At 37.0% G+C, this 18,608-nt stretch overlaps 2 protein-coding genes across 8 annotated transcripts; both read right to left on the bottom strand.

Annotated features, from left to right (window-relative positions):
* Positions 1 to 141: 141 nt before the first annotated feature.
* Positions 142 to 7,911, bottom strand: LOC103715538 (uncharacterized). 6 transcript variants are annotated; one of them, XM_008803220.6, is made up of 5 exons: positions 7,441 to 7,911; positions 7,273 to 7,326; positions 6,298 to 6,528; positions 6,109 to 6,213; positions 142 to 1,013 (listed from the first exon to the last, which is right to left on the bottom strand). In XM_008803220.6, exons 3-5 carry the CDS (start codon positions 6,479 to 6,481, stop codon positions 256 to 258), a joined length of 1,047 nt encoding a protein of 348 aa, XP_008801442.2. In that variant the 5' UTR covers positions 6,482 to 6,528; positions 7,273 to 7,326; positions 7,441 to 7,911; the 3' UTR covers positions 142 to 255. The 6 variants fall into 6 exon arrangements, with proteins under 6 accessions (XP_008801442.2, XP_088573479.1, XP_088573480.1 ...); XM_088717353.2 differs by having other exon boundaries at positions 6,298 to 6,600; positions 7,273 to 7,340; positions 7,441 to 7,903; XM_088717354.2 differs by having other exon boundaries at positions 6,298 to 6,600; positions 7,441 to 7,903.
* Positions 7,912 to 9,124: 1,213 nt separating this feature from the next.
* LOC120109946 (uncharacterized) lies at positions 9,125 to 17,581 on the bottom strand. Of its 2 annotated transcripts, none has more exons than XM_088717356.2 (4): positions 17,030 to 17,581; positions 14,780 to 14,918; positions 9,592 to 9,737; positions 9,125 to 9,424 (listed from the first exon to the last, which is right to left on the bottom strand). In XM_088717356.2, exons 1-4 carry the CDS (start codon positions 17,074 to 17,076, stop codon positions 9,406 to 9,408), a joined length of 351 nt encoding a protein of 116 aa, XP_088573482.1. In that variant the 5' UTR covers positions 17,077 to 17,581; the 3' UTR covers positions 9,125 to 9,405. The 2 variants fall into 2 exon arrangements, with proteins under 2 accessions (XP_088573482.1, XP_038979716.2); XM_039123788.3 differs by having other exon boundaries at positions 9,125 to 9,427; positions 17,452 to 17,581.
* Between the last annotated feature and the right edge of the window lie 1,027 nt (positions 17,582 to 18,608).

Below are 18,608 nucleotides of genomic sequence, written 5' to 3'. Positions count from 1 at the left end.
AGTTAGCTGGTGGCTAGAGTTTTGACTCGTCCAGACCTTTCCTTTATCAGGATGAAACAATGGATGTTTTTTTTTTTTTAAAAAAAAAGATTGAAGTTTCTTTTCTGCAAAAATATCAGACAAGCATGTGCGATACTGGGATGCCGGAAATTATGCAACATTAAAATTTGCAGCACAACTAAAAAGAAGCAAGCAGCTCCGAGATCACAACGTTAAGGCCTGGACAAGAATCGAAAGCAATCTCGGTAGATTGTCTTACAAGATAGTAGGCACCTGAGATGCTAGTTTCAGCTGCAACTCCTTCATCTTTGAGCATAGCTCCACCTTCTGCTCCTTGTAGCTCTGAAGCAAAAAGTCCTTACCTTCAATCACTTCTTTTAGTTCTCCAACTTCCCTCTTGAGCATCTCAACCCTCTCTCCACCGTCTCTCACATTCTCCCCACCAACACAGTGCAACTCCACATCACCCATGCTGTCAGGATATCCATTAACCTGACCACTGATAGCTTCTGATCGCCAACTTCTGGTGGTCACAGGTTTTTCCAGAGTGCCTGCCTCTGCAACACAGTGATCAGCAATGGCCTTTCTTAGCCGTTGGATTTCCCTTTCTGCATCAAATAAGTCCCTGTTTGCATAATCAAGCTGGGACTGCAAATTTGCCGAGTGGGTCATTTGGATGCTTAGAGAATTCTGTAGGTCTGTGATCTGGGCCTGCATCTCCATTATCATTTCATCCCGTCTCTTGAGCTGCTGCCGTAGCTTTTGTATCACCTCTCGTCTGCTGTAGATGTCTGATCCAGATTCCGAGACGCAGGGAGAGTCCGAACTGTTTGAGTGGTGTAAGGGCCTCTGAGGCAGCTCTAGACGATCAGGTGAAGATGCCCACATAACCCCGGTACCATCTTTATTTGAATCTGCTGCAGGGATCTTTACTAGTGGGAGGGAAACATCTGTATCTTTTGACAATGGACTAGCTGGGGGCCGCTTAATATCCAGTGCACCATCTGAGATCCCTGCATCATTAATATTGGCATTTAAACCGCAAAATTATACTGGTGCAAGCCAGAGAGTTTTTCTATTTCCATTTAAGTTTCTTTTTACCTTTCGGGCTAAGTGTTCAAGAAACTGAGTTGCAATACCATACAAGACCAGGAGAACAAAATAAACCAATTTCTTCTCTATTGACAATATATATGCCAGATTGCAAGTCCATACTATAGACTACAGATAAAACTGTGATCTCAGTTCTTGAGAAAAGAGAAGATTATCAGCTCAACCATCACAGAACTCCCAAATCATGTAGGTTTTCATAATAATGCAAAAACTTGAAAAACCAAGGAACTCTGAGAGGTTAAAGAAAAAAAAAGCTCATCAAACCAAGGATGCATGCCTGAGTGACAGCTCAACCATACTGATGCTCTTTGCCAGGTAGTCAGCATCGAAAGGCTTGTTGTCAAGCTTGAGCTTGTTGCTCTTAGTAATACATTGTTTGCAGCTCTCGGTACCCAGTTCAGCTAGTTTAAATTTGGAAAAAGAAGACATGCTCTAAAGATCTACATTAATTAGTGTATCTAATATGATCCTGAAGATCAGGAGAATGTTAACAAATACAAAGATATATAGAGAGATAAACAGCAGTGCACTATCATGCAATCAAACTTAGGAGTTTGTCATTGTCAATGTCATTGCCCAAGCCTTTTTTATCCCATCAAATATGAGGTTGACTATAAAGCAGAAGTATGAGAAGGCTCTATGGAAGGTCGAGCACAACTGACTGCCAGCCTAACTTTGGTGCTTTATTGGATCAGTGCCTTGTTCCTAGCAAAGGCGAATTTAGGCAAGAAAGGGACCCGCAATGAAATCTATCTGGCTTAGTTGCCAGGTGAGAAGATGTATCATATGTGTTGCAGTTAAGCGCCTGCAGCAAAAGAGAAAACCTCCATTTTGAACATAAGAATAGGATGATGACTTTAATATAAGAGTTGTGTTCATCTCAAATGCATAAAGGAGCCAAATAGCTAAATGAAACAGTCCCAAAAGCTTGAGAGTAATATCATGGAATTGTGGGAGAAGTTGGTAAATTGAAGAACTAAGAAAAGTACCAATGACTGGAGAGAACCAATTCAGCTTCATTTCAGAGAGGTCCACATTGATGTGATATAGTCATTCAAGCAACTAGGTCAAAATCTATAGAGCAATAAGGAAGGACGTGGACATGGTTATTATCTGAAAATCAAGCTCATGATATACTATCAAGAGATTTTATTTAAAGGGCACTGAGAAAGAGGGCATGGCCAATGAACCTATCAATTGTGTTATAAGGCATGCACATAGAATCAACGACGATGATATGAAAGTGCCTAACAGAAAGATCAGGGAGTTTCTGGTGGAAGTGGTCCTTCACTAAACGTCAGTTTTAACCAGCAAGATGTTCCCCACCCCCCGGCTTTAACTTTCTATATTCATCCTAATATACAAAAAATTCGAATTTCATAATTAACATCCTAGTACACACCAAAATAGAAATTCTATTGTCTAGATTTGACCAAATTGACAAGCAAGAAAGAAATTTTATGCTGCAATGCTAAAGCAATTAAATGAATTTGAAATAAAATATAAGCAAAAACACTTGTTGGTTGTTGAATTTGAACTCTATATAAGTGACAATGTTAAACAAGACCAGCAAACATGGAGCTACCTCTAGGCATAGCAAATGCCCATCTGCAGAAAGAATTTTGAAATAGCCAATTGTCCATGGGATTCAATGAAGAGGTTACATGATTGATGTAATTACATGCTAGAATGATCTCGATTAGGAAAGATATATCAACTAGTCATTTGATTTAGGTGTCACCTAGATGTTACAAAGGCTTATTTGTAGGACTTATTAAAAAAAAAAAAAAACCTAAATGAACTGAATTTTCAGCCTCTAGCATAAATGCTTTATATAAATAGTCAAAATGCACTCTCCAACTGCAGCATTCATTCCTTAATTCACTTTTTCTCTGTCATTTTTCATTTAGTTATAAGATTGGAAAATACTAAACAAATTTATGGGGGTACAATTCTTGCTTTTTCTCCTTAAATTTTCTTCTTTGATAAAAAGCATGCAGATTACTTGAGTCATATTTCTTCCTCTTTACTATGAACCAAAAAAAAAATTTCTACTAGTCTCATGCTCCAATGTAGTTATGAAACCAAGGGGAACTTTGAGGCATATGGGAGGGGTGTACTGATGTGGAACAGACTCTGGTCATCAAATTGATGCACCAAAGTCCAATCCATTTTTATCACTATTAGCAAGCTACCTGATGCATATTTCATTGCTCTATGATGATTTCATACTAATTGAAACATTCAATTACAAGTTTGATATAGAGGACCATGGTCTAACTCAACAGTTTGGATCACAATTTGGTCCAAAGTAGATATAATGCAGGGATGAATCTCCCATTCTCCTCCAATGTCCTAGCATCACTATCCTGGTACAAAATCAATATATAGTTTTTTAATTATGAGAATAATTCACATTGATTCAGAATGCGAAGTGTCTTTAGATTTTGAGAAGATTTACATAAGCTACCAAAAGAAGCGTCTAGGCATTGATAGATTTTCTAAGTAGTGATTTATCATGGTAATTTCCAAACACTTTTCCTCTCTTAATGACGATTTCTCTTAGGTCTCTTTCTTCACTAGAGTTAGAGACAATGAACAGCAGTGGTATATACTAAATAGTTTCAGTGGCCTAAACTATTTTAGAGTTTAAAAATTAAAAAAATAAATTCCACAGAAAGAGAAAAAGAAAATTAATACAAGTTAGGAAAACATAACACTCAACAGTTTAAAGTCATCAATTTTTATTAGTTCAGGGTCATGGTCCGAAGTGCTGCAGTATGAGGACGTATTGGCCATGTAGTGACATGGTACAGTGGTATGCTCCTGTATGCACTCATTGTTTGCTGTTACGGTGATGACACATGGTACATACTCATACAAACCACAGTATCACACGCTACAAGACAATATGTACTGCAGTATGGTTGGTTAGTCAAACACTGGTCAAGATCTTGTGGTCCAGCCATCTACACTTATCTCAAAAATAACAAATTTTTATACCTTTTAGAACATATAAAATTTTTTATGAGTATCAGGATATTATGGGCCAGCCATTTATGTTTATGTCAAACAACAAGCTGGTTGTTTACATTGGTCAAGATCTCATGGGTTGCATTTATCTCAAAAATATATATATATTTTTTACCTTTTAGAAACCATTTACATTTATGTCAAAAATAACAATTTTTTATCCCTTTTAGAACATGTGCATGTTTTTCAGTTTTTTGTTATACTTCATAAAATGTAAGCAATATTCACAACATCTTGCTTAGTTTCTACAACAAAAGACTAGTGTAGGAATGTTCGAATCCTTTAAAATCTTACGAACATGTGCTTTCAATTTACACAAATATAATAAAATTTTCGCATATGTGTGTTTCAGTATTTGGTGATATTTCATGAAATGCAAGCAAGGTTTATAAGATCTTGCTTATTTTATATAACAACAGAAGACTAGTGTAGAAATGTTTAAATCCCTTAAACTTTCCTGTAACCTGATATATGTCCTTTCAATTTTACAGAAACATAATAGAATTTGAATTTTCCATGCAATACTGCTTATAATGGACTCCGTTTGTCAACATCAATTAGAATATATCAAGAATTAGCCTCATGCAGAGGATTTTAACCTTACAAAATAGTTTTCACGAGGACCAATACAACTAGCTGAAACTGCTGTAACTCAAACAGATAAATATTACTTCTGATCAAGATCCCAAACCATGGATATATTCATCTTTTATATGGGCAGCCTACTCTAACAATGCAAGATTGTTAAAATCCATATTGACAATATTTGTCCAGATTTGCCTTTGATCTTTCCTCACCATCCTTGACTTTCAACAAAAGTTTGATCCTTCACTTTCCAATCCTTTCACCCATTACAAATCAACTGTCCAGTACTTCATCACTCCTCTTTGTTGCAAGCTACCTCCTTTATCAGAGCACTTTTATTCAACTAAGTTCTTACAGCTTATAGCCAAATAGTATAAAGTATGCACTTCCCCAGTCCAATCTTTGAATGCTAATCAAATTATCAAAGTGCTCTTTAAATCTTCGTTGCACAAGCACATATAGTTCCAGCTAATTTTCCACTAATAATCCTAAACAATTGCAACTCCAATGCCTCCATTGATGTCCGCAGCTATTCTTCCTGTTTTTACCGTACAGCCTAGTCAATATGCTAATCCATATCTCATTCATATTATGTTTGTAGGATTGTATGGCACATTTGTTGTTCAATATTCTAAACCCCACAACTTTTGTTAGTTACCAGACTCTGCTTTCTCTCCGTAGTCAATGGGCTACACCATGTGAGGTAGCCCTCCTCCAAATATCCCTAATCCCCTAAACCCTGGTGAAGGCAGGATTCAATCCTAGGTCATTTGGTACAACTGCCAAAGACTTTACCAGCTTGGGGAGTTGGCACCTTCAGTTATCATACTCATTTTGCTACATGCCAAAGGCATATTGCAACCACTTGAAGCAACCGTCTATTCTATTCATTCCATTAATCCATTCTAATTTTGCTAGATGTATCTTCATCTACCAACTATTACCATATACAGGAAACTACAATGCCAAATAATTTCTATACAATGGTATTATAATTGTTTGAAACTTCATGTATTCTTATGCATGCATCCCGCCTAGTTCTTTTATTCATACATGGATAATCTAGGCTTGATCCCACAAAAACCTAACAGTATTAAAAGTACAAGCATGTATTTTGAACTTAAAAAATTCCGCATTGGGCTAAAACATATCAAGAAACTGTTGTAATACCCACACATACTCAACATGAAGTGGTTGCTATACTGTATAAATAAAAAATATAACAAATATGAACTCGTCGGTTTACCACTATACTGGGAGGGCAGCTATCTGCAAAATTAAGGCAATACATACATGCAGATCTAAATGCGAGGATTGCATGTTTTGTTTTTGATAGCTTATTTAGATACACATAACACTAAGTTCAAGGCAGCACACCTGAGAGGCAGTGGTAGCATCCATCCTCATCCTGAGTATAGCAATACAATTTTGAATGTAACTGGCAAGCTCCTGGCGTTCTTTTGGCTATATATTTTCCATTCTCTGAGTAAATTACAATTTAAACAGTTAACCAGGAGAGGAGCACATGCTATTGAAAGTTAGTCTATTAAATGAAGATGATGATACCCTTTGCATTATTGAAATTCTTTGACTGCTTAGTGTCAAATATCTGCTTCAGCTTGCAGCCAAGCCTGATTGATAGTGTGCTAAGCAAGGCACCACCTGCAATTATGACCCAATTTGGTCCTTCCCCTTGCACATGCTTCACTTTTTGAGCTCTTTGTATGGCCGCATTTGCTTTTGGTTTCATTGTAAGAAACAGCTGAGTGTTTGAGGAACACTGTCTAGAATTTAAAGCTGGCAGACACATCATACTAGTTAAAAAGCCGATCTTTTGAGGTGGCAAGGAGAGCGAAGATTGTACGCAATCTAAAACACAAAGTGTATTGTAAATATTTGGGTCTTTGATGACAGCAGAAAATCAGTCACTTTCCAAGAAATACTCTGTTTTCTTTATTGAAATATGAAAAGCTTATAAGAATTACAAACCAAAATAAAAAGTTAAACAGAGAACAGAAATCAACCTTTAGAAACCAAGTAGATGCAGCAGTCTGACTGGATTAATGGTTATAAAGCTTCGCTAGTCTAGGGTAGTGAAATTATAATTTGACAAAAGTATTGAGTAACAAACATCATATAAGAAAAAGGAGGAAAAAGAGGGGAAGAAATAAACACTAACATTTGATATTAATTTGAACTCAATTAGAACCAGTTCACAACAAAACTTTTCGAAGTGTTCATACAACAAGCACTAACCGCTACTATTAATTCTCAAACATTTCTCTTAGACACTCTACATCCAATTCCTTATTTCCTTAACAAACCCTAGCATTCCCTACCTCCAACATAATCAAAAACTAAAGCACCCAAAAAGAAAATTAGGAAATCATTTGAATCATTCCACGCATTCCGAAACCCTAGAAATCTTTATCAAATTAATAGAGTCCCAAAAAAGATTGATAAAAATCCATAAAAAATAAGGAAACAACTAATCAAGTGATCGGTAGCCGAAGAATACAAAAAAAAAAGAAAAGAACTGACCTCATTCATCATTTGGTACCGGCGGTGGGATTCCGATCTTTCTCGCAGCCAAACCTTGAAATTTTAATCTAATTAATAGAGTCACAGAAAAGATCGCTAAAAATCGATAAAAAATAAGGAGAAAAAGGAAAGAACTGATCGAGTGATCAGTAGCCGAAGAATACTAACAAAAGAAGTGACCTCATTCATCATTTGGTACCGGCGGTGGGCTTCCGATCTCTCTCGCAGCCAAACCCCATCCCGGGAAAAAAAAACGAAGCGAACCACCGGAAGCTTCTCTCCAACACTTGCTCTTCTTCGTTTCTTTATTTCTTTCTTCGATCTTTTTTCTTCTTCCTTCCCCTCTCGCTTTGCTTTCTTTATTTATTTTTAATTTCTCATCATCATCTCTGAAGGAAGAGAAATAGGGAGGGAAGGAAGAACCCTTTCTTTTTGGCGTTCGATTTGGCGGCTTCGGGTACGGAGCTCCCAAGTCCCAAATCCCCTCGAATGCGGGGCGAAGCCACCGACACGTGTGCGTCTCCGTCCGTGCCCTAGCCTTGGTTTTTGCCGGTAGACGCCAGACGGGAGGCGGGAACTCCGGTGGGCGGGTGGAGGTGGTCGCCGGTGCCCCTTGTTGCTATCCCGCATTAATTAATTACTTCACTTTTTCTAAAAAAAGAAAAAAAGAAAAAAAGGTTTGATATTCCGACGGACACTGTTAGGTGAAATGGAGCGGCCTACGTGGCATTTTTCCGTGCTCCGCTGGGACCGCTTTAAACCATTTTAAAACAGTCAAGAGTGATTGGTGCAGCATATGGTCCGGCTGGTTGTGGTTGTAATGTAACCAAGCCTAAGCGGTAGCTACAGTGAGGACTGAGGAGCGCCTCCGAGCGTCGGTATCTCACTCGGTTTTATGCAGATATAAGTTCATCTCATATAAGTTGGGTTTTAAAGAGTGACAGATATCATAAAAGATGATAAATGAAATGTCCTGTCACAAAATTAACTTCTTTATACTTGTCAACAAATCATGTTTTTCCCTTTCTTTTCTTTTTGGGAGAGGAGGTGGTCTAGCAAAGAGCTAGAGCAAGCGAGCAGGCACCATATACCTTCAATCTACCTAAGATGTATTTCATAGGACATAGTAAGTTTAACGCTTTTATGTAACACCGATGCCTAACATTTCATGCCAATCATTTACACCGGCTGATCAAACTTAGGTACATTTTATTTTGACTAATAGAGTTTGTTGCCTCATAAAGGACTTTAGAAAAGACGGCCTAATTGTCAAGTTTGTGGCTCGCTTCTTAATCAAATAGTGTTAGAACACATGATATAGCTTCTTTGGTTGAAATAGCATTTGCTGATCAAAGTTTAATATTGAAGATCAAAAGGTTGGGCCCAAAGCTTGGTTACAAAAAAAGTTTTTACAATATCTGACGCTAAGTGGAAGAGCCAGGTTAGAAAGGATTGCAAAATTTCTATGTTTTTAATAAGTCAAATATATACATCTATAAGCACTGAAATATAATAAGCAGGAAAGTACACTCAAGGGTGGAAGTATTTTTGTCTTGCATTGAAGATTGAGGTTACACAAGATCAGCCAACAATAGATCATCACATACTTATAAACAAAATAAAAACTAGATAATCGACAGGAATAGGTAAATAAGCTACAAATGCAAAGCATATTCATATATTGTATTAAAAAAATCAAACTATGATAAATACTCTTGGAGTATGGATAGAAGCAGCAAATATAAAGCATATTCATATGTTGGTGCACAATATGAGGTAAATGCCACCATAATCAGCACCATATGAAACATGAGTAAAAAAATAGAATATTTAAATCACAAACTAATATATGTCACTAAGAAAATCAATACATTTCTAAGAAGAGAGAGAAATAGATGCTTTTACACACAAAAAAAAAGAAAACAGAAAAACTGACACGTAATGCTCCAGGATTCTTTCCCATGCTTTCTTCATGAACCCTTGCTCACACCCTTCTCTACAACTTAACCACCCCTCAAATCTGTTGACCATATTTTCACAACAAAACACATGCACCTACCTTTCTACAGACATCTGTTTAAGGAGATGATCAGGATTCTTTGACAGGAGGGAACCCTTAGGCGCTTAGATCTGCTATCCACACTTGCATGCCCTGCTAAATCACAGGAAAGACACATAACAAATGAGCACCTATTAAAATTGCAACTCATTAATGCATTATAGGCATGGTAGTATAAGTTTAAAGTACGGACAGTATGTTTCAATGAAATTGCAGCACAATGATAGTCTAAGATAATAGTATGAGTTTATTGCAAGTACCAGGACCATGAGAGCAAAAAGGTGGCAGAAAATTTCCTTGCGGGGGTAGTGGCAAGCACAGTCTTGTGCTCTGCCTTGAAAATTACGCTCTTCATTACGATGCCCATCTGCTCTAAAGGACCCGTATCAACATTCTTGGTCTGAAACTGATAGTTTGTATCAATGCGCACATAAGTTAGATGCAAACTTAAAACCATGAGAGCAAAGCCGGTACTGGTAGCTTATCGTTGGAGAACCGGTATAGGACCGGTGCGGCGGACCTTGCTTAAAACAACATCAATAATGAATAATAATAACCATAAATCAAATTACAACCTCAGATAATCTAGTGTCTGTAGAAAAGAAAATGTAAAGCGAGGTAAACACTTTATAAACACACGTCCCACGGTAAGCCCTCTGCAAGAGTTAAAATAAAAAGATGAAGGTTAAGTCGCTTCCTGTTTAAATGTTAAGACCAATGCGTCAACATCATTCCTCCTTGCACTGAAATTCACCTTTCAAAATTTACATTCAATTAGAGACATCGAATGCTAGCACCTTCAATTGACTTTGTGTATCACCAGCTTACAAAATTTAAGATAACAAATGCAGAAAATTGTTGAAGCAATTAGCATTATATAAAAAATAGTGATTCTTTATTGGACAAAACAACAAAAAAATCAATAGGGGATGCAAATGGAGTACAAAAGAAAATCATTAAAAAAGAAAAGCAAAATGGGCAATATGTGCCAAGGATAGTTCATGAGATATTGCACTCATTGCTCATTCAATCACTATTATTAATGTACAAAATTTCTGGAATTAGGGAACTTATATGACCTACAATTTCCAGTCTTCAGTTAAGAGATCATTAGCAATATGAGTTTTTCTTCCTAAGAAGAGAAAAAAATAAATTAAACTCAAGATTGATATAAAAGAAAACTGAATAAAAATCGTTCAAAGTAGCTAATTTTCGTCAGTTTCACAGAGATAATATTACAAGAATCGTGTAACAGAAGGAATAAACATTTCTTCCAGAAATAAATATGGTTTGAACTACCCATGAATTTAAAGAAAAGAATATATCACAAAAAGCATAATAAGTAAATATGGTTTAAATAAAAACATTTCTTGACTTCCTATGCATCATTCCTTTCCACCACCCACTCCTCTTTCCTTATCATCACTTCCAGTGGAGTCCTCCCCATCCATCCGAGCCACCAGCATCAACAAGGTATATACTGCCTTCACCTTTTACCTTCTTTTTGGTTAAAAATTTCCGTCAAATTTGGTTCAAGGAAGCAACACAGCACCATGTTTTCAAAAGCAGAGTGAATTTTTTTAAAAAAAAAAGACGAAAAAAAGAACAGAAAACAAAATTGGTCCAAAATACCGTGATGTCCACCAGCACTGTGCCAAAATCCTCTCTCTATTCATCGTTTGCTCAGTACCTTTGCTCAGTTAAAGGTACTGACCCTGTGTCACTTTCCTTTCTATTAGCTTTGTTAAACTCAGAGAGAATTAAAAAAAAGATATACAACAAGAATACAGATCAAGAAATAGAAGAACCAAATGAAGAATCAAAACTTCAGAAGCTAAAACACTCCAAGAATCGATGACAACCCTCATCGGAACAACAAACCATTAATTTCCACTGAAACTCAAAGAATTGAAACAAGAACCAGGACCCTCGGCTAGAAACCCTCAGCATTTGTTCCAAACCCTAGCAGGATCAAGAATCACAGGAAGAAGAAGAGAGAAGGGGAAGAGTGAAAGGAGAGACAGAGTATGCATCGAGAGGCTCCGGTCGTCGAACCAGTCGTATGAAACAGAGATCATGGACTTCCAAACCTCTCATCCACCGCTCGGCAAGAGACCCCCTTCCTTCATGTGCCCTTGTCCCTCGCCCTCTCCATCCCTCCTCCTCTCTCTCTCTCTTGTGAACATCCCCTCTCTCCCTTTCTCCCTCCGTGCAGTGTGTCGTCTGCAAAGAGGGGCCATACCTCATTAAAAAGAACAGAGGGGATATAGTTATAAGAGCGGCGAAGTTGGTGGGTCCCTCAAGATGCATGATGATATACATCTGATGCTTATAATGTTTCATTTATTTGTAACTCATGTGGACTTCTTTTTGTGATTAAGCGATCTGGTCCATCCATTTTCGGATTGCGTCATATACTTCCGGGTAGGATTTAAGATTTCTGGACCTCCTAAGATTTTTTGTACACGTGCATAGCAAGCAAGCCAATTCCACCGTGGTGAACTCAAAAATAACGGTTGATGCAGAAAATTGTTCTCAATAGCTCCATACGGGGTGGACGCGCAAGATACGAAAAAGCTGTTGGACTTGGACATAGAAAATAATAAATTTTAAAATAACTTAGATTGAAACCCAACTAAAATTTAGGCTCAATGCCCAACCCATGATCAGCTTTAGATACCATGCAATTATGCAAATGGGAAGCCCTACGGACCAAAATGAGCTGAATTGGGCGGGCCTGGTGAAAAATTGGAAAGTCTTGGCAGGGGTCAGCCATATGTGCTGATGCTGCCTCTAAGCTCAGGTAAGATATTACCTTCAAAATTGGCCTAACGTGTATCGAGTCTCTACTTACATTACAAACTATCATTCTCTTCTCTGTCAATTTTATCTCTGCGTATACATCAATACATATTTGACTTAATGTATCATGTTGCATAATCAGCAACTTATCTTCCTTTTTCTTTTTTTCCTCTTTTTCGAGGAGAACCACCTAGTATATTCTATATGGTTTTCCTTACATTTAGATAGCAAAGCTTAACATTCATATTTGTTGATGTTTTGATATAATACTCTTGTATAGCATAGCTTGATGCAGACTCATGAAGCATAACACAGCTTCAATGTAGAGGCATCCTATATCTTCATACTATGATCATGATCTTAGCTGGAATGTCGCAAGTTTTCAGCACGTACACATGCTAGAATAAAATCTTCTACTTCATTATTGAGTTTAGGGTTGTTCTCAACTATCATTTGGACAAAGAAGTAAAGAACTGATATCTGACAGGCATCCTGAATTTGCCACCCCTCAAAAGGCCCTCTTTGAGGCATCCTGAATTTGCCACCCCTCAAAAGGCCCTCTTTGAGGGCTTAAAATAGGATGGGTCTTTGATCATATCATCATCGTCTTAGGCTAAGACCAAAGCTTAATTGAAGCCATTATTTTGCCTAGGCTCATGAAAATCTGGTATTTGATTTATTAGTATAGTTTGCATGTACCACTGATACTTACTTCAGACCACATCAGCTATGTAGAAACGAGGGCATTCGAGGAGGGATTAAAATTAAAAAAAGCTATATCCTCACTTCTCATCTCTCAAGCTTTGATTATGGTCTTTACCAAACTCTCCCCTCTCTACGCAATCTTAGCCCTCTAAATAATTTGCACTTCTTAGTTGTCCAACACTGCAAGATTTGGCCTTTTAATAAAAAGGCTAAGTGCAACTATCTCTTAATTAATTTTAGTTGTTCCATGACTGTGCTAAAAACTAAAAATTATAAAACTTTATCCCTAAAACTATAGATTGTCGAGAAGGAAAATATATCTCAAATGGCTATAAAACTAGTGAAGGCCGACTATCACCAAAAAACAGGTCCCCTCCCCTTTCTCCCTCAAGATAAAAATCCTAATTCCTACTCCAGTGACAAAAGAGTATGCTAGAGAAAAGAGGAAGAGGATTAGATGAATGTTAAGCTACCACTTAATCAGAAAATCACACACAGTCATTTACTACTAATGAAGAAGGAAATTTGCCACCTTTCACACAGATGTTCTATAATAGCAAGAATGTGAGGAACACGGTGTAAGAAGGAGAATAGCTAGCAAGATAAGAATGTTATTGTTTAAAATTTTAAGCAATGATGCAAAAAAGAAAAAAATACCTTATGGCTAGTTTTTTTAGATGAGGTTTTGGGTTATTGCAAAAGCAGACCCCAAAGTTAACCATATTGGCAAGAAAGTCATAGGCGAAAAAAGTGCAAAAAAAGTGGTAGATATAGGTGTTAAACTTTCTTTTAAGTTTAACACTAACAAAGCTCAGGGGAGCATACTTCTAAGTTCTAACTGTTGTGAGAGTAAAATGGCTAGTAATGCTTGTAAGAAAACTTGTTTTCTGGTTATTGAGAACTATGGGTACCACATAAAATGACGAGTTCCTTAGCAGAAGCCTTAAATTCAAGTTAGAAAGATGGCAAAGCACATGTTCTTACAGAACATGCAGATGAACACGGGAAGTATGCTACAGGAAGGCTGATAATTGCACTGTGATCCAATGGAAATCTCATGACAAGCTGGTCCCACAAAATACTCATAAGCCATCAGGAGGATTACTTCCAAATAAACCAATATACGAGTAACAAATGCATAACATGTTACTATGGAATTATGCCAATAAAATTATCTATTCAATTATGTATTTATTTATTTAGTTGTACTTGGTAGATCCTAATCATTTTGGGGTATATCCATTTATTCATCTTTTTATTTTTTTTTTAGGTTCAATTATGCTATTTGCTCATTATTTAGAAAAAGTTTTCATTCCAATTTGAATCAGTACCCAAATTAGGAATCCAAATTCCGTATTGATCCTGGTTCAGTGCAGCACACAATTTTGTTGGATTTTGTCAAACCCCACCTTTTGTTCATACAGTATAACATATTTATGTGCACCAGGTCCTTTGCTTGAAGCTTATCACGGAAGAGGAGGACAACTTGGTTAAGAGTTAGTCCACTTGGATTGGGTTCTTGCACAACTCGAGCATGACTATGAAAACTTACCACTAATAGGATTTTTTTTTTTTGAATCTAAAGAGCATCAGATGGGATTCTGCAATTTATTATGTTAGTTTTTTGGTTGGGTAGCACAGATCTTTTACCCATTTACTTGTAAATCAACCCGTGTTTAAAAAACTAAAAGAAATCTAATGAAAACAAAATTGCCTTGTGTTTCATATGGCTTATTTCAAGATAACAATTTAGAGGAGACACTCCAAGGTATGACCTAATTCGGCTTGAAAGACAGATAACAAAGTGAATACTTATTTAAATTGCAATTCATTAATTCATTATGGGCAAGCTAGTATATGTTTAAAGCACAGACAATGTGATTCAAGTAAACTGCAGCACAATGATAGTATAAAATAATAGTATCAGTTTATTGCAAGTACCAAGACCATGAGAGCAGAGGTGGCAGGAAATTTTCTTGTGGTGGTAGTGGCAAGCACAGTCTTGTGTTCTGCCTTGAAAATTATACACTTCATTATGATGCCCATCCGCTCCAGAGAACCCTGTATCAACATTCTTGGCCTGAAAGTTTGCAGCAATGCGCACACAAGTTAGACACAAACTTGCAGCAGCATCAATAATGAGTAATAATAATCATAAATCAGATTCCAGCCTCAGATAATCTAGTGTTAGTGGAAAAGAAAATGTAAAGTAAGGCAAAAATTGCTCAACTCTCTATAAACAGGCATTCCATAGTAAGCCCTCTACAAGAGTTAAAATAAGAGTTATAATAAAATAAATGAAGGATAAGTCGCTTCCTGTTTAAACTTGTTAAGACCAATGCATCAACCTCATTCTTCCTTGCACTAAATTCACCTTTCAAAATTTACATTCAATTGGAGACATCGAATGCTAGCACCTTCAATTGATTTTGTGTATCACCAACTTACAAAATTTAAGATAAAAATAAGGATTCAAAAAACAGTTGTGATAACCCGAACCAAGTTTAGTATCTAAGAACTCTCCAACACTGTAGAAATATATGATAATGTATAACAAATGAAAGAAATTGTGGAAGCAATTAGCATTATACAAACAATAGTGATTAAAAAATTACCATGATTATTGGATTAAAAAAAAAAATCCAATGGGGGATACATTGGAATACACGAGAAAACACAAAAAAAAGAGCAAAATAGGCAATATGTGCCAAGAATGGTTCATGTGATATTGCACTCATTGCACATCCTATCACTATTATTAAAGTAAAAGTTTTCTAGAATGAGGGAACTTATATAACCTACAATTGCTAGTATTCAATTCAGAAAAATAATGATAGGATACTTCAATACCACTTCTTATTGTCGTGCACTATCAGAGTTTTATTGAGTTCCAGTATAGCAATTCCTGTCTTCATTACAACCAGATAAAAATTTGTCAAGATTCTGCCTCCAAGACAATCTGGCACAGAGTATGCATCATGATTTCTACCCTATTCCAGTGGGACTCTCCAATAAAATATTAGAACTCTCATAAGATAGAAACTTAGACATAGTTTTATCATATTGTGGGTGGAAAATTGTAGTGAAAATTATTAAAAGGCACAAAAATGGCATAAACAACGCAATGCTTCCAGAGAATAACTATAGTTTCAACAGTCGAAAAAACACCATCCCAGAATAAACTAAGTGACAAGTAATGGTTCAGAGGTAATGAATGATGTGCAAATATCATACTTACCTCAAGAAAGAATAGTGAATGATGAAGGTAACAAGATATCATATGACTTCTGTGGTGAATGTTTAAGAAACAACTTCAAGAAATTTAAATTAAAAATGGTCAAAACTAAACTAATAGAGATCATTAGCAATATGAGTTTTTCTTCCTAAGAAGAGAAGAAAATAAATAAAACTCAAGATTGATAAAAAAAGAAAACTGAATAAAAATGATTCAACGTAGCAAATTTTCCTTGATTTCATAGAGATAATATTACCAGATTCAAGTGATGGAAAGAATAAAAGATTGCCTCCGCAAATAAATACAGTTTGAACTACACATGAATTTAAGAAAAGAATATATAAAGACAAGAATAATAAGTGAAAAAGATCAAGAATTGACTATCTGATTTTTAGAGACAATGAGTGAACAGAAGTAAACTTCAAGAAATATTATCCGTGATAGTGTAACAAATGCATTAGTCATATTAAACTTTCAATGGCATTAAAATGCATTGTTTTCAGAATTTTTATGATAAAATACTAGAACATAGTATTTTTTTCACCTGAACTCTTCCAACACAGCCCCCTGGGTTGCAAATTTTGTATCAAAGAACTATATCGACTTAGGAAGAACAATGCTAAAATAAGCAGTATATAAACAATTGAGTTTTTTTCATCTAGTATATTTTCTTAGAATCTCCTATTCTTTACTTCCTGCCCATCGTTCCTTTCCACCACCACCCCTCAGATCCTCCGGATGCTCTTTCCTCATCATCACTTCCATCAGAGTCCTCCCAATCCATCTAAGCCACCATCAACGACAAGGTCTATGCCACCTTCACCTTCTACCCTCTTTCTGGCTAAAAAGTTCACTCAAATTTGGTTAAAGGAAGCAACACAGCACCATATTTTCCCAAGCAGAGTGAAAATTAAAAATTAAAAAAAAAAACAGAAGACGAAATTGGTCCAAAGTACCATGATGTCCTCCAGCACTGCACCGAGATCCTCTTTTTGTCAATCATCTGCTCTGTTAAAGGTACTGACCCTGCATCGCTTCCCTTTCTATCAGCTTTGTTAAACTCAAAGAGGGAATAAAAAAAAAAATACAACAAGAATACAGATCAAGAAATAGAAGAACACACAGATAATCAAAATTTCAGAAGCAAAAACACCCCAAGAATGGATTAAAACCCTCATCGGAACAAGAAGCCATTAATTTCCGCCAAAACTCAAAGAAGTGAATCAAGAACCAAGCCCTAGGATAGAAACCCTTGGCATTCGTTCAAAACCCTATCAGGACCAAGAATCGCATAAAAAGGAAGAAGGATAAGAGAGAAGGGGAAGAGAGAGAGAGAGAGAGAGAAAGGAGAGAGAGAGACGACAGATGGAGTAAGCACCGAGAGGTTCCGGTCGGCGAATCAGTCATACGGAAAGGGGATAATCCTTCTTTCCTTCGTCTGCCCCCGTCCCTCTTCCTCTCCCTCCCTCCCTCCCTTCTCTCTTTTTTCTCCTCTCTGTTTCTTTTCAAACGTCCCCTCCCTGCATACAGAGGGCCTATATTTATACGAGCGGAGATGTCCGTAGAACCCCCCTCGGTGCCAGCTGTCAGCCGCACGTGCGTAATCGATTCGTTTCCTTGATAATACGTGTGGATTCAAGTGATCTGGTCCGTCCGTTGTCAGATCGCTGGACCTCCGAAGATTTCTTGTACGCATGCAAACTGAAAATAGCGGTTGGTGCGGGAAATGGTTCTCAGTGGCGCCCGGAGGGTGGGAGGGTGGGTGGACTCACGAGGCCTGGTAAGGCCTACTGACCATAATGAGCTGGATTGGGCCGGCCTGGTGAACACTATGGACAGTCTTGGGCTGTTCTCGGTCATTGAATTTAGAGCTGTTCTCAGATATAGAATTTGGACAAAATAGTAAAATATTGATATCTGATAGGCATCCTGAAATTGCCACCACAATAAGGGCCTCTTTGAGGGCTTCAAATGGGATGGGTATTTAATCGTACCATTATCGGCTAAGCCCAAAACCAAAGCTTAATTGAAGCCATTATTTTGGCTAGGCCCGCGAAAAGTGCAAATATATGACTTAGAATAGTTCGCATGTACCACTGTTACTAATTTTGGCCTACATCAGCCACGTGGAAACTAGGGCAATCAAGAAAGGATTTAAGTTAAAGAAAACGATATCTTCTCCTACTCAGGTAGTGTTAGATTTTGCTTTAATGTTTGTGAAACAAATCATTACAACTCCTCACTTCTTCACCCTTGTGCTTCGATTATGGTCATTACCAGACTCTCCCCTTTTTACACAATCCTAAGCCTCCAAAGATATACACCTTAAAAGAACACACTTTCCCATAATATTAAATCCTTTCTATATATGCCACTTCACCTATCCTCCTTTAAACCCTAGACCCAATTGAAGAGGCCAATTAGTTGCTCTCTAAGAGCCTTAGAATTTAGGACTACTTCACCCCTTCCTAGCCCTAAAACCCCTCACCTCTTCCTATTGATACACCTTCTCCTCTCCCAAAACTCCTCCTATTG

The sequence above is a fragment of the Phoenix dactylifera genome, chromosome 3 (genome assembly GCF_051530095.1).
Source record: "Phoenix dactylifera cultivar Ajwa chromosome 3, Ajwa_hap1_PhDact_Kaust_v1.1, whole genome shotgun sequence".
Classification (NCBI taxonomy): Eukaryota; Viridiplantae; Streptophyta; class Magnoliopsida; order Arecales; family Arecaceae; genus Phoenix; species Phoenix dactylifera.
The sequence above is the reverse complement of the archived record's forward strand: the minus strand, read 5'-3'. Positions and strand labels throughout refer to the sequence as shown.

Bases quoted from the DNA above. Each gene is read 5' to 3' on its own strand.
- LOC103715538 (XM_088717353.2), bottom strand. From the start codon at position 6,544: ATGATGTGTCTGCCAGCTTTAAATTCTAGACAGTGTTCCTCAAACACT. The intron at 6,214-6,297 runs GTATCATCATCT...TAATTTACTCAG, and splicing joins GAATTTCAATAATGCAAAGG to AGAATGGAAAATATATAGCC. The intron at 1,014-6,108 runs GTGTGCTGCCTT...TTAATGATGCAG, and splicing joins ATGCTACCACTGCCTCTCAG to GGATCTCAGATGGTGCACTG.
- LOC120109946 (XM_088717356.2), bottom strand. From the start codon at position 17,076: ATGATTGACAAAAAGAGGATCTCGGTGCAGTGCTGGAGGACATCATG. The intron at 14,919-17,029 runs GTACTTTGGACC...GCAAACTTTCAG, and splicing joins CAGTGCTGGAGGACATCATG to GCCAAGAATGTTGATACAGG. The intron at 9,738-14,779 runs GTACTTGCAATA...ACAAACTATCAG, and splicing joins CCTCTGCTCTCATGGTCTTG to TTTCAGACCAAGAATGTTGA.